At 36.7% G+C, this 21,452-nt stretch overlaps 1 protein-coding gene across 1 annotated transcript in view; it reads left to right on the top strand.

The window, feature by feature from the left end:
- CTNNAL1 (catenin alpha like 1) overlaps positions 1-21,452 on the top strand; it is a 56,430-nt gene that overhangs the window by 34,253 nt on the left and 725 nt on the right. Inside the window, exons 6-18 of the mRNA XM_027886905.1 lie at positions 34-204; positions 1,210-1,410; positions 3,304-3,390; positions 6,837-6,995; positions 8,410-8,502; positions 8,813-8,963; positions 13,524-13,561; positions 16,805-16,855; positions 16,954-17,108; positions 17,847-17,895; positions 18,720-18,776; positions 18,921-19,040; positions 21,346-21,429. Coding sequence (XP_027742706.1) covers positions 34-204; positions 1,210-1,410; positions 3,304-3,390; positions 6,837-6,995; positions 8,410-8,502; positions 8,813-8,963; positions 13,524-13,561; positions 16,805-16,855; positions 16,954-17,108; positions 17,847-17,895; positions 18,720-18,776; positions 18,921-19,040; positions 21,346-21,429 — 1,416 coding nt within the window. The remainder of the gene's footprint in view (positions 1-33; positions 205-1,209; positions 1,411-3,303; positions 3,391-6,836; positions 6,996-8,409; positions 8,503-8,812; positions 8,964-13,523; positions 13,562-16,804; positions 16,856-16,953; positions 17,109-17,846; positions 17,896-18,719; positions 18,777-18,920; positions 19,041-21,345; positions 21,430-21,452) is intronic.

The raw sequence follows: 21,452 nt of genomic DNA, 5'->3' as shown, positions 1-21,452 counted from the left end.
TTTCATAATAGTTACTCTGCTTTCTTTAAAAAGACTTGTCTGCGGCATCCAGACTGTGAATCCGCTCGCATTAACAAAGATGGAGTTTTTCATCGGATGAGACTAGCTTTGGAACAGGTAATAGAAATTGTAACTGACTCTAGACCAAATGGAGAAAATGAAATGGCCCCCATCAGCATATATTCTGGCATCAAAGAATTCAAGGTAAGAGTAGAAACTATATTGATTTTTACAGCCGATAAACTACCTTGTAACTAGGATTTTAGGGGGAAAAAAAGTAGTTTTAAATTTAAAATGGTGGAGCTGCGTATCTTCAGCAGTGTTACTGTCCCAAAATGTTAGAGAATCTGACAAGAAGAGATTATAATTTCAAAGTCATTGCCAAAATACACCTCGTAATACTTGCCATGTCCTTTTGAATCAGTATGCATTCAGAACTCTAATGTTTTCTTGAGGTGATGCCTTGACATTGAATAAACTGAAGTATCAGCATCTGATGAGACCTTCATTAAAACAGTTGTTGTTCAAGAATTCTTACTTTGTAAAACTGCAGACAAAAATATTCATACAAACACTTAGAAGAGCAAGCTGTTGTTCAAAGGACATGTTCTAAATTGAAATTTATCTTGAAGCTCAATTGATTTTTTTCCTCATAAAGGCATTTTTAAATTTCATACTCTGTTAAGAATAGTTAATGAACAACCATGTCTTACTACTTTTGAGCCTGTCACTTTGATTCAATTCATTTATTTATCTATTATTTCCCCCCTTTAGAATTCAGTTGAAATTTTTGCAACGTGCCTCAAAGTGTTCAATTTGCTACATACAAGTTTTTAGAAAACTACTCAAAATAGATGACATGGATGTGCAAAGATCAAACAAAATTGGAATATGCATTTAATTTCTGAAACTTACTGAACTTAAACACTTTTTACTGACAGCAGTAGAACAGTGATGTATTTGCTGTTCCTCCTGATAAACGGCCAGTAATTTGCTGATGGCATTATCACTTTAAAGAAACCATCCCAAACCCCAAACTGGAGGTCTGGACACAAGCAAATTGTTGGATTACTTTGAAAATAAGTGAATAACTAAAAAAAAACATTGAGGAGAAAAATAAAATGTAAAATCATGCCTCTGCTTTCTGCATTTGTGTCACAACTGTATAATCACATAAATTCTCAAGGAATTGATATGCTTCTTTTTCAGAATAAGGTGGAGGGTCTTCGTGAGAATCTTTATTTTCTCTCAAAAGAGAACCTTTCGACAATGCTGGAAGTTATCCTGGAACATACAGAAGACTTCACAGACTCTGCCTATACCAGCCATGAGCACAGAGAACACATTTTGGAGCTGTCTAAACAGGCTAAAATGGAACTAGAGCAGCTGGTTTCAGTGTGGATGCAAGCTGTAAGAGCTTTTTAGCAAAGTAAATCTTTTCACCTCTACTTTGGAAAGAAATTTTTAATGCAGTCTTTCTTCTGTTCTGGGAAGAAAGAACTGAGTGTATTCCTTACAGTGAGAGCTGATCAAGGAAGCCACAGTTTGTTCTGCACTTCTGCAACTTCCATATGTTCTGTCCTCCCCTTGCCCCAGTGTTACTGCTTCCTTGTTTCTCTGATGGCTAAATTAGGCTACTGATGGCAGTAGACTAATTTTAATTAAGCTGTAATTGGAAACAAGGCAGTGAACCATAGTATCATTGTGTGGTCTTAAACAGTTAGGTATTTTGTTGGAATAGTTCAGAGACTTCAATTGTCTTGATCCCCTAGCAGTGATCACAGCTTTGTTTCCTGTTTTCAACAGAATATTGAAAACAGTTAAACTATTGGAAAGGGAAACACTCTAAAAAATTTACTTGTTTTTTTTTTGATCTTGTGAAGAGAGGAAAGAGACTCTAAGACTTGCAGGCTGTTTTTGTTTGTCCTTTTTTACATGATTTAAATGATGGGAGTTTTTAGAGAAGCAGCATGTTAAGACTCTCTCTTGACATTTATCTTACTTGTTCCTTGAAGATAATAGAAGATACATGCAAAAGCAGAGATGGAAAATGCAGTTTCTGGTTTTGATGCTGACTTGCTTTCAGTCTTGCTTCTGGGAAACATATAGCACAAAATCTTATCAACATTCTGAAATATGGCAGATGTGTACTAGTATAGGGTACTTACTTAATTGAGTGTATTACTTATGAGAAAGCATTTTTGTTCCTTTTTATCTCTTTGAATCAGATACTGCAGTCAAGTGTTCTTAATGCAGTAGTGCAGTTTGAAAGGTATATAGATCTTACTGATAATACAGAATATTGTTATGACAAACAAGACATGTATAGAATAATAATTGCATAGACACCTTTAACTATAGAAACTAAACGTGTGTTTTGCTTGGTGTTGGTTGTTAGCTCTGGTAGGCAGCTGTGTAAACACTGTTCAGCAATAACTAACACATCCCCATGTTGCCAGCACTGTTTTTATCACAAATCCAAAGCAGCACCATGCGAGATTTATGAAGAAAATTAATTCTATCCAAGCCAAAACTAGGACACTTGGGAATTTCTAAGCTCTATTACTGGTGGAAAATGATCACCTCTAAATAATTTACATGCTACATTTCAAGTGATAGAAATGAGAGCCTTGTACCAGATTATCTATGTATATGATCCATGAAAATACTTTGGCATGCACGTGTGGGCTTATGCTTTAAGTATTTTTACTGATAAATAAACCAGCCTAGCTGTGACTAAAGAGACAGTAGCAGATAAAATTGCATCAGCTCAGCTCACTGAAATGGCTTTTTAGTTTCAGCTCAGTAGCTTCATTGGAGGGTGAATATTTTCTCAAGGACTCCTGAGAGTCTCTTTTTATAATTCAGTGTAGAACATTTGGTATAACATTTTAGGTATCACTTCATTATAAAAGGGTCTCTATATAAAAAACAAACAAACAAACAAAGCAACCCTTAAACTCTTGTTTTACTGTAGACTGGTTTGACAGAAGATTTTTGGAACTTGGCAAGCTTAAGGAAACCCTATTACTGAAGAAAAGCTCAGGGAGGCTTAGAAATAAATTGCTGTTGAACGGAAGCAGTCAGTTAGATTGGACCACTATTATTTATAGTTTTAATTTTGTGATAAATATTTCTATAAAAGAATTTTAGAATATACACAGGATGTGCAAAGTAGTACATTTCATCTTCAAAGAAAAGGCCATCTTCTAAAGCTTCTTGAACTAATGACATATGACATGAAGGTGGGTTTTGCTGGGGTTTTTGTGTAATGTCTTGTTGTTTGCTTTCTTGGGCTTGTAGCAAAATCAGAAGACAAAGGATCTCATGGAAGACTTGGAAGTAGCCATTTTAAAAACATGTCAGTGCATGAATGAACTTAAAAGAGAGGTAAGTGTAGCTTAAGCAAAATAAACTGAGTTTGGATTTTTTGCTTGTTATATGTGAAGATGTAAAATGGTATCTTGCACCCAAAAAGGCTAATCTCCATTTATAGATAAGAGTAGCTAAATCAGAATTACATCAGCAAGCTATTATCTTCTCTGTCCTTACTGATTAGAAACCCATTGGATACATGTACTCATTGCTAACTGACAAAAAAGAAGTGTTTGGAAGTAAGTACTATGTATGTAATCATTGCTTTAAATGTAAAGGCAAAGTTTCCTTGGGGATTTGTGTATCACTGTTTTAAATACTTTTTCTTGTAGTGTGTGCCTAAATCAATAGATGACATTTGCAGTTTGTTTGTACTTAACCTGTTCTATTGATTTCTGTAGCAGAAATGTGTTATGACACTGCCTTATACTCAGGGGCTTTGCTCTACAGTTAGCAGCTGTGTATATGCCTGTTGTAAATAATGATTCTTTTCCTAAATGCAAGTGTGCTGGGGGTCAGCCTACATACACATACAGAATAGCTGCCTCATTTGGTACATGGGATGGACTGCATTTGCTGATCAGGGTCTTCCCCCTTTCTGTTAAGGAAGAGCATTGCTGCCTTATCTGTTACACAGATTTGAGTCAAATACAGAATTACTGGTTTCTGCCAGCTTCCTAAATATTTGAAAATCATTCAGATATCTTTTCAACTGCTTCAAATTATTGTTCTTTTAAACAGATGGAGAAATGAAGACTAAGAACAGTGAGGTTTTCAACACAGAGCAGTGCAAAGATCTCAGGGAAGCATCGTGAACTTATTAAGGCTGAGCTGTCAGCTGCTGTAACTGGAAAACCTCAACTGTTAAAAAATTATGCTTCTTTTTTTTAATAGAGGTGAAATAAGAAATTTTGTCTTCTGGATTACAGTTCCTGTAGCTGTCCTGAAGATTTAAACAGTGCTTTGAATCTATTTCAGTTGCAGTAAAGTGCTTTGCACTTCTGCTGTCAGGCAGCATGTTGGGCTCCCAGAAAGTGGAGGGTCCATAATTTGTGCTCTTTGATTAATGGTTTGTAATGTGGTCACCATTATGTAGGAATTCAGTAGCAGAGCTTTTCCAAAGGGGCATTCAGCTGCTGTAACTGTAAGATTATAATTTTTGAGTAATATCATTCCTGGGTGCTGAATGAGGTAGGAGGGATGATTCCCAGTCAAATTACACAAAGCTGTGTAATTTCATAGATCGTAAAGCCACAGGTGGCTGGTGTATGGTATGTGGAAGAAATCATTAATATCTTGTATTTCCTTGCAGCTCTGTAAATGTAAATCTTAACATATCATCCTGCCCACAGGTTTATATTTATGAAAATGCCATGCAGCAAAGACTACACATTTACCACACTTAAATTAAAGAGTTTTGTCAGGTGACAAAAATAGAAAATTATCTTCTCTAAACTAGCTAACAAAGGTGGCATAAAACACAAAATAGTAGGTTATCTGTGCCCTGTGATGTATCTCTATATTAAAAGCAATGTAGGTGAAAACATAGCACACTGTTTTAGAAATCGTGGAGCAAATTGAGTGGGTGTGGATTTCTAAACCAACAGATCCTAAATCCTCTGTTATTTGCTTTGTTGACTAACAGAGTCGAAAAGCTAGCTTTAGAAAACCATTTTAAAATGTACAGGATTGATGCTATCCTTAGTAGTAAGTTTAGAGCATTATGTCATTTCTGTTGTTCTCTATGTAGTGATTGAATTGATTCTGAAGTAGCCATGCTTCTTTACATGGCTGAGGAGGACTGTCCTGTCAGTCTGACTTGGGGTGCTGCAGTGTATCAGTCAGAAACAGGGATCTCACTGGTAAAATGAAAGTATTGTGACTAATTAAAATGCTTTTGAGAGCCTGAGTGGCTGAGAACACAAGACAGCCTTGTTAAAAGTAGTTCTTTCCCATCTCTATCTCTTTATGGAAGAAACGAAAGTTACATTCCTTCCTTGAGATGATTTTCCTGCTAATGATCAGAGACAGCATTAAGTAGAAGTATATTTCTATTTTAGATGATGATGAAAAGAATATCTAATGAAAAGCTTATCTCTATATAGCCTGTATATAAATGAGAATTGCCAGTTCCCACTTCAACCATTACAAGCCTCTCACATATCCTTTCTTCAGAGCTGACTTCATTTCTGAGATTAGTGGTTTGTGCTAATTTTTAATGCCATGCAGGCAACGTTATATCAATAGTTTATAACAGGTTGTCATAGCTGTTTTCTTTCCCCTCTAAAAACAGTTGCAGCAGGTTTTGAGGCAATAATTCAGTTGTCTTTTGTGAAATTAAAACACAAATCCAGAGAAACTTAATTCTAGGTGCACTGTACTGCCAAGGGAAAGGGGTAAAAATAAATAGAGTCCAATGAAATAAAAACCCCAGCATATCATTACAGTAAACATTCCCTTCTCTAGAGCATCAGTTTCAAGCTCATTGCATTCATAAGACCTTGAAAAATATTTTCTCCTTGAACAGCCTATATTCACTTTATTCAGTGTAGTCTAGCAAAGTGAGTGCAGTATTACAAGACTCATAGTAATCTTATGAGCATAAGAGTACTCTTCTCGTTAGAAAGAGGTTGCTGTTTTGGTTTTACCTATGTTCTTAATGGCACAGGTAAACCTACTGACTGGTTACTAGAACTAGAGGCAACTGGCACTGATAGCTGTTGTCCAGCAGAGTCCTTCACAGCACAATTACGGCACATCCATTGGCCTGAAAGTGTGTCTGGATTTTAGGGATGTGTTTAAAGGAGAACCTTCTCCTTGCTTTTTGGGAGTGTATTTGAGACTTCTCCAAGACCCGTCTCCTTGTAGAAAAGGTGCTTTTTACTTTGCTAACGCTGGGTCACAAGCTATATAATAGTCAAGCTTTTCTTTGCACCACTGATAATTCTAATTTCTAATGTATTATAAACTCAGATGTTGTGGGGCTTCAGTCTGATTCACAGAGTTTAATGTGTGTTCTTTATGAAAAGTGGAGTAGACATTGTTCCTTGCTTATGCTGAACTTGGTGACCCACAGATTCGTGCCCCTGTTTTTAACCTATCTGTAACATAATCAGAAAGCAGCAGTGTGATAACTTCATGTCCTCATTTTACCCCGCTGCTCTTTTGTTTCTCTCCATATTTCCTTGCGGGGTTGTTGGTTTTTTTGTTGGGTTTTTTGGAGGGGGGGTTTATTGCATTATTGTGTTGGAGTTTTTTTAGTGCAGTGCATTTTACCTTTGTACTTTGAATAGTAATAGAAGAAATAAAACCCAGCATAATAAACAAGCTGTATATGAGCTTTCACAGCAGTAAAATTTTGCTTCTTGGGAAAATCAGTATGTCTCTTAAGTTTGTTTGACTTCGTACTGAATTAATTTTTTTCCTTCCATGGTTTTTCTCTCCTTTTAATACTACTCAAGGTCCACAGTGCAGCAACATCTTTGGCAGCAGATCTTCTAAAATACCATACAGATCACATGGTTCTCAAAGCATTAAAAATCACAGGAGTAGAAGGAAATCTTGAAGCTGTGGCAGAATATACTTGCAAGCTATCGGAGCAGAAAGAACAACTTGTTGAGGTGAGTTCACAACAGCTTTCATTGTGTAAGACACTTAGAAAATGAGTGGCTGGATTTGCATCAATCTGTTCTTTAGGAAGGCTTCGGTCTGTGTTTTTGTAAATTTTTTTTAAAATTTTATTTTCCTGGTATGTTGTTGAATTCTGTATTGCTCTTGGAGAGGCCTGAGCCACAGGTGTCACTGTGGCATACAGGTGTTGTAGAAAGGATATACAGTCTTACCCAATTCTCCTTCCGGATCTAGATTCAGTCTCTATGTATATGTTGAGTCTAAAATATTAACAAAAATACAGGTTTCTAGATCCAAGAAGAGATGATAACTCTTTTCTTTCAAGCAGGAGGCATCTAGCCATAGCTCAATCCAAATATACAAGAATGCTGGAAATTATATGTTCAAGTTTCTTACTGCAGTGAATTTGACCATTTTGAAGGTCCCATGTAGTTTTTGTCAGTCAAGAAAGCCACTGAAAATCTTTCTCCTTTGTGAAAAGCAGTGTGCATGTTCCATGGACTAATGCATTCATGGTTTTGTATGGTAGTATTCACACATATGAATAAAGAGGACTTCTGAGTACTGAGAAATCATGGTTTATAGGAGTGGCTGTGGAGAGAATGTCTGCCACCTGTACCTTGTTGCTGTGAGCTCAGGTACCTGTACAAGTAGGAGACATACAAAGATCTGAAACATGGATGGTGAAAGCCATCACTTGGACTTGCATGGTATCTAATATTAATTTCTTAAAAAATATGGTGTACGGGGCTTGAGGATTCATCTCAGAAGTATGAATAAGCCGAAGCAATACCCTTGAATTTCCAGGACTGGCAGATCAATGCTGTGAATTTTTAATTTCAGCTTTAATGTCCCCTTTATCTATGACTATTTAGTGTTCCAGTGAGACACTGATTTTTTTTTTCCAGTCATAACCCTGAGGTTTAGTGTTTGCATGTGAGGCCTTATAGCATTTCTGATGGACAGTGCAGTAAGTTTTATAAGTCCTGTCTCTGTCTTTTGATCTGAAAACTTCCATGTTCCTTCTTGACCAAAAGTTCACTCTCAATTAAGAAAAAAAAAAAAAAAAAAAGGATGTTAGCTTACTGTGAAAGGAAACAGTATTACTTCCCTAAACTAATTTGATGCTGAATTGCTCAAATATAATTCAGTCCCCTGGATGATGGAGGCCTAAATTTTCCACATCGTTGCTAATTGCTGAATAAGCCTGTTCTGGTGGCTACAGTATTTCCAAGTTCTGTACATATGTGATTGCTTTCGGGTGTGGTCCCCTGTAAGCTTCTGAAAGGGCTGTTAAAAGCCTTGTGTGTGTTTGTTTGTGTGGATTTTTGCATGTACACTTTTTCTCACTACTAATGAAAGTATATTTTTTACCATTCTTTTAATATTTTTTTAAAAATCTAGATGTGTCGCTTATTGAGGCATGTTTCTGGAACTGAGCCCCTTGAGATAACTTGCATACATGCAGAAGATACCTTTCAGGTCACTGGCCCACAGGTATGTTTAGCTTTCAAATTGGCCACTTCTACTAGACATACATCAATAAAAATTACTTGAGTGAATTTTTTGGAGATATAATGTTGAACTCTTCAAAGCAGTTCCAAGAAGGAATTACACTTCAATGCTGGGTAGCAGCCACAAGAACACACAAGGAAGTTCACCAAGCCTGTAAATGTCAGATGAACACACTACAAAGACATAATAGTAGCAGTTTAATTTCGTGTTTTGCCTGTGGAGGCATTTGTGAATTCATGTGGAACGCTATGTACTAGGACTTGCAATAGCAAATGCTTTGTTCTCTGTCCAGATAATTTCTGCTGCAGAAACACTGGCATTACACCCATCTAGCAAGATTGCAAAAGAAAATCTTGAGGTGTTCTGCGAGGCCTGGGAGTCTCAACTGAGTGACATGTCTTTATTGTTGAGAGAAATCAATGATGTGTTTGAAGGAAGACGAGGTAAGGATGCTGTGTAGAAAGAGAAAAACGTAGTTTTCAAAACACATAATCTAAGAATTTTAAGTGTGATTTAGGAAATACTGTTTTCTTAAGAGAGGAGTGCAACAAACAGTTCCACATCCTGTGGGATCCAGGTATCAATACACACATATATTGGGTTTGTATAGATGTTGAATCAGGCTGCTTACTGGATATTTTTTCAAATAAAAGCAGCCAAAAATGTAAAGGCCTGGTTTGTGTATGATTAGGTATGTTTAACTTTCTGCACTGTGGCTAGTTTTAGCAAAATCAGATGGAACTGTTGAAAGGGCACGAATGTGTTAGACACAGCTCTTTGCCACCAGTGTCCAGATATTAGGCATGTAGGGCTTTCATCCCACCTTTTTGGTTCGTCTAAGACATATCAGCTCATGAGAGTCAAGATACAACTTGAATTGTGTGACATGTTTAATTAATTTCCCACATTTTAGGGCAATACATATATATTCTATACTGTCAGCTTGCCTTGTATTCACTTCATAATGTAGTGAATGTAGTTATTTGATTTTTAAACTGCTGTCCTTCCTCCTGGATGGAATTTCTGACGACTCTGCACAATCTTGGGATATTTTCTCTGGTTGGTAAGTTTATTGGTATTTGTACAACATGTAGAAGAAAAGCTTGGAATCTTAAGGAAAAAAATTATGTATTTACTTTTAGCATAGGGTAATTTACCTTTAAAATGGAAGGCATTTTGGTTTTAATTTTTGTCCAACATAATTTTTTTCCAGATTATGTCTTTAGTGTAGCCTGTCATACTTCTTGCAGCTATGTGTTTGTTTCAGTCTTTAAGGTATAATTGCATACAGATAGAATGTAACATATAATAATACAGAATGTCTTGTATTTTTAAGAAAATTACTCAGGTTTTAGAGTTAGTTAAATACAGGGACTTAATTTTTTGTATCTAAGATACAGAAAAAGTAAATCCTTATTCAGGTTAGATGACACTTTATCAGTGATACAATACTTCATCTTGCTGTTAATGTGAGACATTTTTCCATTTTTACAGTTGATTTTGTCAGTTTAACTTTCTGTACTTGATTTTTTGTGTAACCAGTTTCCTGGCAGCATTGTGAGCACAATAGCAACCAGCTACAGGGTGTAATATTTTAAATTGTTGCTGCTGGTTGCTAGATGAGTGTGTGCCTGAGCCTCAAGACTTGTAGAAGGGAAACAAATGTTGAAATTCTAGGTGGGTTTATAACATTTGTGTGTAGCACAGTTTTTGGGAATTTGAGACTTTTAAGAAATACATAACTGTTATCCTACTTGTTCTTCCACCTTGGTCTGGAAAGCCACATAAATATGTGTAACAATCAGAGATTCTGTTTTATGGGCCTTTTAACATTCAGCAGGTTTCTGGTTTGTTTTGGGAGCCAGGGACATACTCACTTTCTTTCTTTAAACATAGTATTTTACAAAATGAAACTTAAATTATGGTATTGCTCTATTATTAATGTGTTAGAATAAATTTGGAATTTCTAGGGCTGATCATGCAGTATCTGATTTTTTTCATATTCATACAGTGGTCTACCAGAGTTCAATGATAACCTTTTTATGTGTTTATATACATGTCTGTGCGTGTGTGCATACATATATATATTGCTGTGTATTAGGATGAGAATCATGCAGCCACAGCAAAGCATATACTTGGCTCTCCAAACAAATTGTTCTTGATGTGAGAGGCCCAGCTTCCTCTGCACTTAGTAACTTTCTCTTGGGGCTGCTGATGGCAGGTAACACATTTTCCATAAATGGCACTTTCCACTTTCTTTAAAGTGTCATTTTGCAAGGGCAACCCAGTGTCATTCCTTGAAGGAGAGAAAAGAGAATGGGTAGGTGTTAGAGGCTTTCTCATGCGTGGACCTAGGTGCAGTGAAGACTACCTTCTCCTGTTTGGCATAGCCAGATGAGTCTGTTTTTATTAGCATCTCTCATTTCCTTGGTCTTTCAGCATAAAGTGTTCTGATACCACCACTGGTAAGATACTAAGCATAGCTTGTGTTCCTCTATGTGGCCTTAGGTACATTAGGCCTTGCATTGCCAAAACAGTGCTTAAGAGATCATGTTTCCATTCTCCTTGTCTTTTGGGCCAGCCTAGAAGGGGCCTTCTCTCTGAATCTGGTTTGTTTCATATTAGCCATCAGTTACCTCCTTAGAAGTAATTTGGTCTCCTATATCCACCTGTCTTTTACGAAGTTTTCCTTTGTATTGTGGGCTAATCTGCTTTTGTTTGCTTGTTTTCTCTTGTTGGACTTCAGATTGACTCTTGTCATTAAAAAAAAAAGGCGGAGGGGAGAGACTCCCTCCCCTCCCCCAGTCCCCCCACCTTTTTGCTACCAGAAAATACCCTGAAGTTACCTTTGACACTTTAAGCTGTTTTTTTCTCCTAGAAAATACAATTGGTGACCCAGTAAATAAATGAAACTAAAATATTTGTTTCCTGAGAGAGTATAAGAGTGGCATTCACAAAACTTCTGCCTCTGAACACAATGAAGTTTCACTATTTCATAAGACTTTATTCTTCTTGTAATTCATGATACTTGTCTTGAGGTTGGTAAAAGTGTCTTTATTTTACAGACTAAAATGTATCAAGTGCTTTATTCCTAGTAAAATTGTGATTGTGTGTAACAAAATATAGAATTACAGTAAGAGGTATATATTTTTTTTTCTCCTCAGTTTAAAAACCTGTATTTTTGTACTACCAATTTAAATGTTTGGCTTTGTTAGAGAGTTCAGAATACAGCTTAAGATGCAAAAATTGAATGGTGACTAAATGTGCTGGACACATAAAATAAAATAAGCATTTTTCAGATTACACTAGATTCATACTATTTATACTAATTTCTTTATTTTTACAAGCAATCGCATTTTTCTTAAAGCAAAGGTTTTTTTCTTATTTCTGTTTGCTACATACTTCCATTTGGTTTCCATAATTCTGAATGTCAACTTCTGTGTGTGAGAAGTGTGTCTTCTCGGTATGCACTTGTATTCCATTTGTTATGTCAAAGCTTTTTTGTGTTTGAACTTTTTTTTTTTTTTTTAACAAGGCACAAGTTTTGACATAGCTCCAAGGAGATCTTTTATGTTGCAGCATTTTAAAATTACAAGTTAGCTTTTGTTCTTGGTATGTCTTACATGCTGTCTTACATGCCCTTTAGCTGATGTTTTGATACATGGGATATTGTAAATCACTTCTCATAATTTTTATCAGTCTTTAGGGAGAGATCTTTCTTGGCTACATGTTTGGGCAATTAATATCTAAATAACTCTGCATTCTGAAAAAAATTAGGCAGCTTGTTCCCTGATAGCTCATTCACCTTTTCCAAAACTGGGTAGGGGAAGAGGTGATCTTAGGTTACATTTTTCATATTTATCAGGAGGGTTGAGGGACACTTGTCAACATCCTAAAATTTGTTATTTTAGGAGTCAGTTGCCTAGACATGGAGCTCAAAATCTTTCTGTGGTGTCAGGAGATAAAGGGCATGCTTTCAAAAAATCACAAATGCACAAAGGAGAGAGCTGTCTTCGGAGGACTCAGTGGAATTTCTCTAGGAGCTGACAGAAGACAAGGAAGTAGCAGTTGTAGGAGGGTTTGTTGCTCATCCTTTGTTGAGATGCATCATATCTGTGTAAACCTGGTACTGACATCCATCATAGTAGCCCTTGGGGTTTTTTGGGTAAAATCTTATTTCTTACTAGCTTTTAAGGTTGTTACTTATTTTAATTTGGTTTAGCAGTTTTTTCTCTCCTAAACCTACCGCATAAGTCTTCACAGATCATTAAGGCTTCTGGTAGCTGAAGCTCTAATCCTAGGCTTTTAGCCCAGGCTCTGTTTCTTCTTTTTAATAAAACCTTCTCATGAACTTTTAAGTAAAACATAAAAGGATTTTTTTTCTCAGTTTGTTTTGCTCAGATTTGGAATATTTGAGGCTCCCAGTGATGTATGAAACAATTGAATAAGTCTGTAAAATGATGTTGAACTTTTTTCTTTATAAAATACAATGCATGTGTGATACATACAGTACAGTATAACATGAGGGTTTTATTAGCATTTCTTAGAAAAACCTGCCTAGATATTTCTTACCAGTGGCACTGTCTACTATAAATTTTAGACCATACAACCCATGCCAAGAAAGGCCTTACGTGAAGCTACCATTGCATGTTCTGTACTTTGCAACAAAATGAGTGCATGTAAATAGTCATTGGAGAGAGCTGCTTTACTCCCTATGGAATACGAGCACGGGGACTAGAAATATTACTGAGGGAAACTGTTCAGATAAGCTTTCTTGCATGCTAATTTGCTGGGAGCTAAAATCTGAACAGTACAGAGCTCTTGGCTTGTCTCTCTGAAAGCATGAGACAGAAGATCATCTGCAGTAGTCAGAAAGGAGGAATTACAGGTAAGTCATTTGCTTTTACAGTACTTCTATTTAAGGATGAATGAAGTAAGGCATTTGATCCCATTGATTAAAATCTACATACAAATTTTGGTATAAACCTGTGTGTTCTTCATAGGAGAGAAGCGTGTCTACCTGTCACTGCCCAGACCGGGGGTAAGTTGCTTTTGGGTTTGTTGTATTTGCTTCATATCTACTGTTATCTGTTTGATTTCTTTTTGTGTCACAATTTGATGGGGACATAGCAGTATCTTGATAACATGTCCTGAATGGATGGTTGACAGTAAAATATCAAACTTTGTGAGTTTAATTAACAAGTAATAAACAGACTGAAGACTAAGGTAACTAGTTATGTAATGTGTTTTAATCACTTTAATTGTACAGGAACTTTATTTCCTGTTCATTAATATGACATTTCTTACCACATACCTCTGCTGTCATGCTTTATAATTTAAAGATGCATTGTTGATATTAAAACAATAAGAATATGCTGCAACGTACTGAAAATTAAAAAAAAAATAAATTATCAGATTACCAAGACTTAGTATTGTAGCCCAAGTTGACCTATTTGGAACCAATGGACGTCTGAACTTGTCGTAGGCTCTTCAGATAATGGGTTCTTTTGTCCTTCTGTGATCTTAAGTGTGTTTAATGTAGAGAAAAAAGTTACACCTATTATCCAGTTTTAGTTGTGAGATATTTAATGCCCTTAGCTGATTATAGTTGATATTACGTTGTTTGTGAGAGTATCTGTATGTTAGGAATTCTTCTAAACCTTGTTAGTATCATGTCATCAGTCATTTGATTCACTTGCTACGATCTGAATCTTTTCATGGGTAGGAAAAAAAGGAAAGAATGATCTCAGAAAGTACAGTAAGCTCTAGCTTGTTTCTTTCTCTCCATGCTTTCTTTCCTTAACCTGTACTGTTCAGGAATTCGGGTGTGAAATGATCCCCTGTCTCCCGTGTCTTCTGTTACGTAATTTCTATGACTTCAAACACATTTCTACTTCTGACCCTTGATGAAATGAGAAAAGCTCATATGTTATCAATCCAATCTACAGATTTAAATATAATATAACGTTTGGCTGTGTGAGCATGGGTGAATTCCATTGTTAGGGAACTAAATATTGAAACTGGACACAGACTGGTTCAGTGACTTTTGATAGGGTTTTTGTCCTTCACTGTTTAAAAGCTACATAGCTTCTAGACTTCAGCCAAAATTTAAGGAGATGTTTGAAGTCAGATTTCCACTTACTGATTCATATGCTTTTTAAAATATTCTCGATAAAAAAATGGTGCTCAGGATTTAAACAGTTCTGCTTTGTTATTGTTTGAAAGGTTGCTGCCTTGAGTTTTGCAAGATACTTACCATTGGGTGAACTGAAAATAAATGCACGGTCTGAAAATAGACAACAGCTGTAAATTACATCCATAAGACACCACAATTTCTTCACAGAGTAATTTCTTTGCCTAACTGATGCATTAAGTAAGCTTTGGAACTGCCTCTCTTCCCAGTGCTGTTCCTCTCAGTAGTGCCTCTTCTCTCCCTACTGCCAGCACAGAGGTCTGCTGTGCCTGGCTAACGCCCACGCTGTCCCTGCACAGAGGCCATGTTGTTCTTGTCGATCTAATTAGATTACTTATTTTGTTACATCTGTTTAATTGCAAGTGTGCTGTTTGCCGCTCATGAGTGGCATCCCAGGCCACGCCATAGCTGAGCACCAGAGCAGCAGTGCTGATTCACGGGTGTGTTTACTGCATGGGTATATTTTTTTCTCTATAGCATTAAGTGTCAAATCATGTTTTAAAAGCAGAATAACTTGTCTGGTTTTTTTAATAATTGCACTATTCAAATAATGCAACTGAACACTAGAGTGGAGAAAACTACAAAAACGTCACAAGATTTCTTTAGTTATTTTTGGATAGAAAAACTTAACCTGTGCTAGAGGGCTGGTTTTCTTGAAGTACCCTTCATTCTTGCAGTTTAATATTTGTGATACCTTTTAGCACAAAGTTTGTGTTTACATGCAAATTTAGTTTGGTTTTGTGTTCTTCTTTTAAGATGCTGCCTTAAAACAACCATTTCTTAAACTGGATCTCTAATATGCAATATAGTCAAATTTAAATCACAATTGAGAGTATCAGTTATTACTCTTTGTGCTAAATCTTCCAATATGAGATCAGCATTTCTAATACATAGGCAGAATTACAGTGTCTAATCAGGGTAGACATTCATAAGATTCAGAATATTTAAACATTTCGGAATGAGAAAAGAGAAAAGGCGTGAAAGCTAAACTGAGCACCAAATTGCAGTAGGAAATTCAGTAGTAGTACTTTACTTTTGCTCAGACTCCTGAAGTGAGAGATGGAGATGGTGCCGGGAGCTTAATTTCTGATGCTGTTCATAATGAACAGCGTTGGGCTTTTTTCCCCTGCAGGCATTACTGAGCTTAATTTGCCCAAGTATTCCCACTAATGAATAGCAGCAGCTTTTTTCAGATTCTCAGACAAGGGTCTCCATCCTGCTCTTTTCCTCAGAGATCATCCATCCTCCTCCTCTGTCTCACACCTCTTCAAGTTATGACACCAACTTTGTATCTTGCTATTCCTCTGCAATCCAGTGCAGTTTCTGAACATGGACTGTGGATCTCAGGTCTGTTAGTTTTTGCTGTCTTTGCACAATGACAGCACCAGCATACAAAATTAAAGCCAGGAACTGCAAATTAATTTGAAACAAATAATGTACTCCTGCATAAGTGTGTCATGCAGTTGCCAAGAACTGCACTAATTATTGTTTAATCTGAGCCGGTGTTTGGCTTGCAGCCAGACTGGTATTTTCAATAGTTCAGTGACTCAAATAAAAGAAGGAAACTCATGAAAAAATCAAAGTGTCGCTCTTTGTTTCCAGCTGTTTTAACAAAGGGACATAGAATAATGAGCTACATGGCGCCATTAGCATTTACATGGTTTGGAGCCTACATCAGCTTGCTACTAGCCAAATCAACTTCCCTGTTACATCAGTATCATCTTTGATGATGGAAAAATCAGTGCCGGAGCACTTGATTGAAACTGTTTGTTTAGTCCAGAATATTATTGAGGATTTAGAGGGTAAGGGAAAGAGATTGCACTGCATTAGGAAGTGGAGTCCAAGAACTGTGGAAGAGGTCTTTTCCTTGAAATTGCAGGGCATCTGCAGGGCACAGATGCTGTTTGCACATGCCATTTCAGGAGGACAGACAGATCGTAACAGGTTCTCAGTTTCTACTAAGAATTTTGTTTAAAGCACTAGAACTCTTCTGCATAGTCTTCCTCTGAGTATAGAGCTACCTCTTATGATTTATTAATAAAATGATTACCAATTCCTTTTATTTAAAAATATTATTTTTGTTTGAAACAGAAGCATAATGCAAATCTGAAAGCATTAAAGCCAGTCAAACTAGATACTGAGGTAAGATGCCATCATTTTCATAAAAAAAAAAAACCCTCCTTTATTATTTTTATCTTGTCTGAAGAATGTGTTTTCAAGTTCCATAAATATGGTTACAGGAACAGGCAAAAATTGCAAAACTTGGATTAGAATTGCATCTCCTTACATCTGATGTGGATTCTGAGACAGAGAAATGGGAAGATCAGGAGAATGAGATCGTGCAACATGGACAAGGCATGTCAAGTATGGCCTACTCCATGTATTTATTTACCAGGTAATTACATTGTATGCAGCAAATTTTGGTGGGAAGAAGAGGATTAACAGTGTTTATAAGAAAGAAGACAGTTTCATTTTCAGAGTATAATAATTGGGACCCATTCAGAAAGGAAGTTGATTTTATCCTTAAGCGTCATAATTTTTTTAAAATTTCTAAGCTGTTTAGTAATAAAATTAGGCGGGTTTTTGTTGCAGCATGTCTATTTAAATATCTCTTGTGGACAGAAAACGTTTTAACAAGTATGTTCACAAATTCTTTGAAAACCAAGGGAATTGAAGCACAGGTATATAATTGTAGCTGAGCATTACCCATCTTTGCTGTACTGAAAAGAGTTTTTCTGCAATTTACCCTTACCCAAGCTTTTTTACTTGAAGATTTTAGGTTTGTTTTTATTTACAAAATGTTTTTGAGGTTTTTTTATTTTTTAAGCTACTAGTCCTATAGCACTCAGTATGCCAGAGACATGGATTTCTATTCTTGTTCAGCTTACGATAACTGAGCCATTGCTAATTCCCCAGTAATGCTCTAGCTACTGAGGTGTTGGTATAATATTTTGAAATGCAGTTCCTGTAGTAAGTTATTGTTGTGTCTCGTATCTTCTAAAAGACTGATATTTACAGTTCAGTGGTGTGAACTGTAAAATGTTATTGGTGAGACTATAACTTATGCAAGTAGCAGGCAAAACAATCTGCAGTCTGTACATGGCATATCTTCTGCTTTCCTTATTTCCCGCAGAGGAGAAGGACTTTTGAAAACTACTCAAGATTTATTTCATCAAGCAGAGGTAATATGTTTTTAACACAACAGGAGGTGGGCACTCTGATTGAAGGCCAAATTGGAATGAAAGTCTCGGATTCCTTCCACATAAGTAAAGTGTACCATGAATTGACTGGCAGCTGTAGATTTTAAGCAGCCCAACTCTGGTACATACCTTCTGAAAGCAAACTTTTCAGTGCTCCAGTAGTAGCTTGAGATAGCATTCATTATACTGACAGGTGTTACATTCCAGCTAGGAGGAAGAATAGCAAATTATGGCATTATATGGCAAATACCAGTGGACTTTAATACATTAGTAGTATTTGTTGTGTCACTTAGGTCAGGCCCTGATAGTGTTAACAGATACTCGATCCTAGTCTGAGCAGCAGTATTTTCTTGGGAAAGAAATAGAATGTAAAAATTTGCATAATACAAACTGAAGGAAAGGGGCCAAATGAAGGAATGTGTGGATTCCTTGTGTCCAGCCTGCATGCCTGTGTGTAACAGGAGACTGGTTACCTTTGATAGGACAATATACAAACATAGCAGGTGTTATCTACTCACAAAGAATTTGTGAGCTGCTGCCACAGTGCAAAAAATAATTGGAAATTGGGGGGAGGGGTTATATGTAAAGGGGAAAGCCTTTAAGCTTTGCTTATCTGGGAGGATGGCAGTTTGTAGTGTAGCTTCTTATTTCAGAAGTGACTGCAAACTGCTGACTTGTGAATTATAAATATATACAACTATTACAAGTTGTATACCTGCTACCTTCTTATTTTATAGCACACTATTAAAATGAGGAAAAACTTCCATTGTGGTTCATTTTTGTTACATGCTTTCTCCTGTTTTCAGATTTTTGCCACAGAGGGCACAAAGCTTGCTTCAGCTCTTCATGCTTTCTCTGATCAGGTGATGTATGACCTCTAAAACAGCCATTCGGCTTATGACACCAGTGACACCAGTGCTTAAAAACTGGCTGTGCTGTCTCCTCTGTTAACTTAAAATCAGAGTCTTTAACACAGAGTTGTTTTGTTTTCCTGAACCACCTTTCAGGTACACGAGGATGACAAGCCTTTGCTTCTGTTGGAGGCTGAAAAACTCATCTCTGTGTGTAAGCAGCTCCAGATAACTGCTAAAGCTTCTGCTCAGGGTAAAAGTGCTACTTTTACAAAGGTAAGGTAAAAATTATATATATTCCTGTAAGCAATGCCTAACTTGTTTTAAATGCAGTAACTTACTAATTTATGATCCTGTTAAAATATGGAACAGTTCATGACAGTTGAACTTCTTGAATGGCTTCTGGATTGACAGGATTTTAATAAGTACAAAATTTTGTGCTATTGTGCAAGCATTCTTCTGCTATGCAGTATGTCACTGTTGCTGTTCCCCGTGTAGGAGAGGAACTGAAGTGCTGTTTTGCACATAGCATGTTTTGAGCAGCTGATGTGCAAAATATAGAGGAAGAACCATAAGAACTCTTTCCTTTGCTGAAAATGTTTTGTCTATTGGGACACCCCTCACTGCTAACTAATCCCAACCATTTGCTGCACTGCCTTGTCTCAGGAGGGGATTTTCTCCAGCATAGGTGCTGTTGTCTTCTGGCCTTTTTTTTATGTTTTCCCTACTATCAGAGAAGGGTTTCAGTGAAGTTATCCTGACCTTATCCACTCATTCATGATGGGAGTTTGATAGGAGGCAAAATACAGTACACTGGCACCCAGCATTCATGGAAGCCTGTCAGTGGATGGCTTGAATACTGGACAGTATTGCTCTACAGGGCATGGTCTTAAGCTCTGCCAGGGGAGGTTTAGGTTGGTAATATTAGGAAGAAATTCTTTATAGAGAGAATAATCAGGCATTGGAATGGGCTGCCCAGGAAGTGGTGGATTCTCCGTCCCAGGAGGTATTTAAGAAGAGACTGGATGTGGCACTTAGTGCCATAGTCTAGTAACTGTGGTGGTAGTGGATCAAGGGTTGGACTTGATGATCTCAGAGGTCCTTTCCAAACCAGCTGATTCTAGGATATCAGTGTTTTAAGGAACAGTTTCCCTACCCTGAGCTTATTGAGTCTAAGATTCAGTAAAATAATTAAAAGGATATTTTTTCCTTCCTATTACCTAAAGTACTAAAATTACTGTTCAAGTTTCGGATTTCATTGTTACTCAGAGGGTTTACAGAAATGTTTCCCAAGACAATGATTTTCCTGGACTTAAAAAAATGAAAAGGTGGAAAGGTGTCCATAGGCTTCCACTACTTTATATTTTTTCAGAGAACTTCTATCAACATGCCCCTCACCTTACCCACTAGATAAAGAGAGGTACTGGAATTTTATCATGCTGCAGATGAGAATTTTCAGCAGAATTATAAGAGATGGAGTAATACTGCATATAATTACACTGTAATCCACTAGATTGCAGTAATAATACTGTTTTTTAATAATTATTGTTATTCTGTTGTTACTAATGCTTATTATAAATGTAAATGTATATAAATGTAAATTCTAACCCCATCTCTATTTCTGAAATACATGCTTGCTTCTCAGTAGGTAGGTAGTGTACCCTAAACTGCCTAGACTTTCTTCTGATCATATTCATATTTGCTATAAATAAATACCTGTACAGCTGCCATGAAAGTTTCAGCATTGTTAATTACCACAAGTAGATCTGCAAACCTCAGTGGGGAGTGGAGGTCAGGTTTCTTGAAGAACTTAAGTATCCCTGAGCAACATTATGATCAGTGTGAGCAATATGGATGTTTGCTTCCAATTGGCTGTGGAAAAAGGTGTTTCAGTTTTACAGCAGGGTCTAAAACTAGATAGAGCATGCAAACCACTCTGAACCAAAGTGAGCACCTTGGGGCTACCTCTTGGTTTACACTCTCTAAACTAAATGGGAACTCCAGTCTGTTTATACAGTGATGTATCACTACATAGCAATACTAGGCTCTCAAAGTAATGTTTGTCAAGGGCCCAAACTCATAATCTGTGCTGAGTGTCAGACTTGAGGCATGAACTCAAATGCTCTAAAATTTAAGACAGCTCTTAATGTAACTCGCACCAAAGTAAGGCTTTCATGATGCATGGCTTTATAAAACATGCTGGCAGGACATAATATAAAAGGGAAAATCATGAAGAATTGTGATGATTCATACTTAGATGACAAGAGCTCCTTTCCAAGAAACTCCTATTACTGTTTTAATACTATATTGTTAGTAGAGAATTACACATTCTCTTGTGACGTGCGTTACTCCCTTCTGCATCGTAGCTCAAGTCTTGGCATAACAGAAGGGATGCCCTTGTTTTACATGTATTATATAGAGAAATTCATAAAAATGTAGGCAAAACCATTTGATTAGAAGAGATTTCAGAAGGACAAATATTACTTAGTCCAGCTCAAAGTAGATTACCATCTTACGCACCAAACAGCTGCCTAACCCAGGTAATGAGTGGTCTTGCTCTACTGTCAATTGTCTTGTTTAGGTTGATGCATGCATTCTGAAAACAAGGAATGTGATGACTCTATTATGTCAACTTCTTCCACTTTGCTTCAAATTACTGAGAAAGGTCAGTACTTTGTTAATCTGCAC

This window comes from Empidonax traillii, unplaced genomic scaffold (genome assembly GCF_003031625.1).
Source record: "Empidonax traillii isolate 1590-97213 ecotype Southwest subspecies unplaced genomic scaffold, ASM303162v1 scaffold196:size3368384, whole genome shotgun sequence".
Taxonomy (NCBI): domain Eukaryota; kingdom Metazoa; phylum Chordata; class Aves; order Passeriformes; family Tyrannidae; genus Empidonax; species Empidonax traillii.
This window is presented reverse-complemented; position numbering and strand designations above follow the sequence as displayed.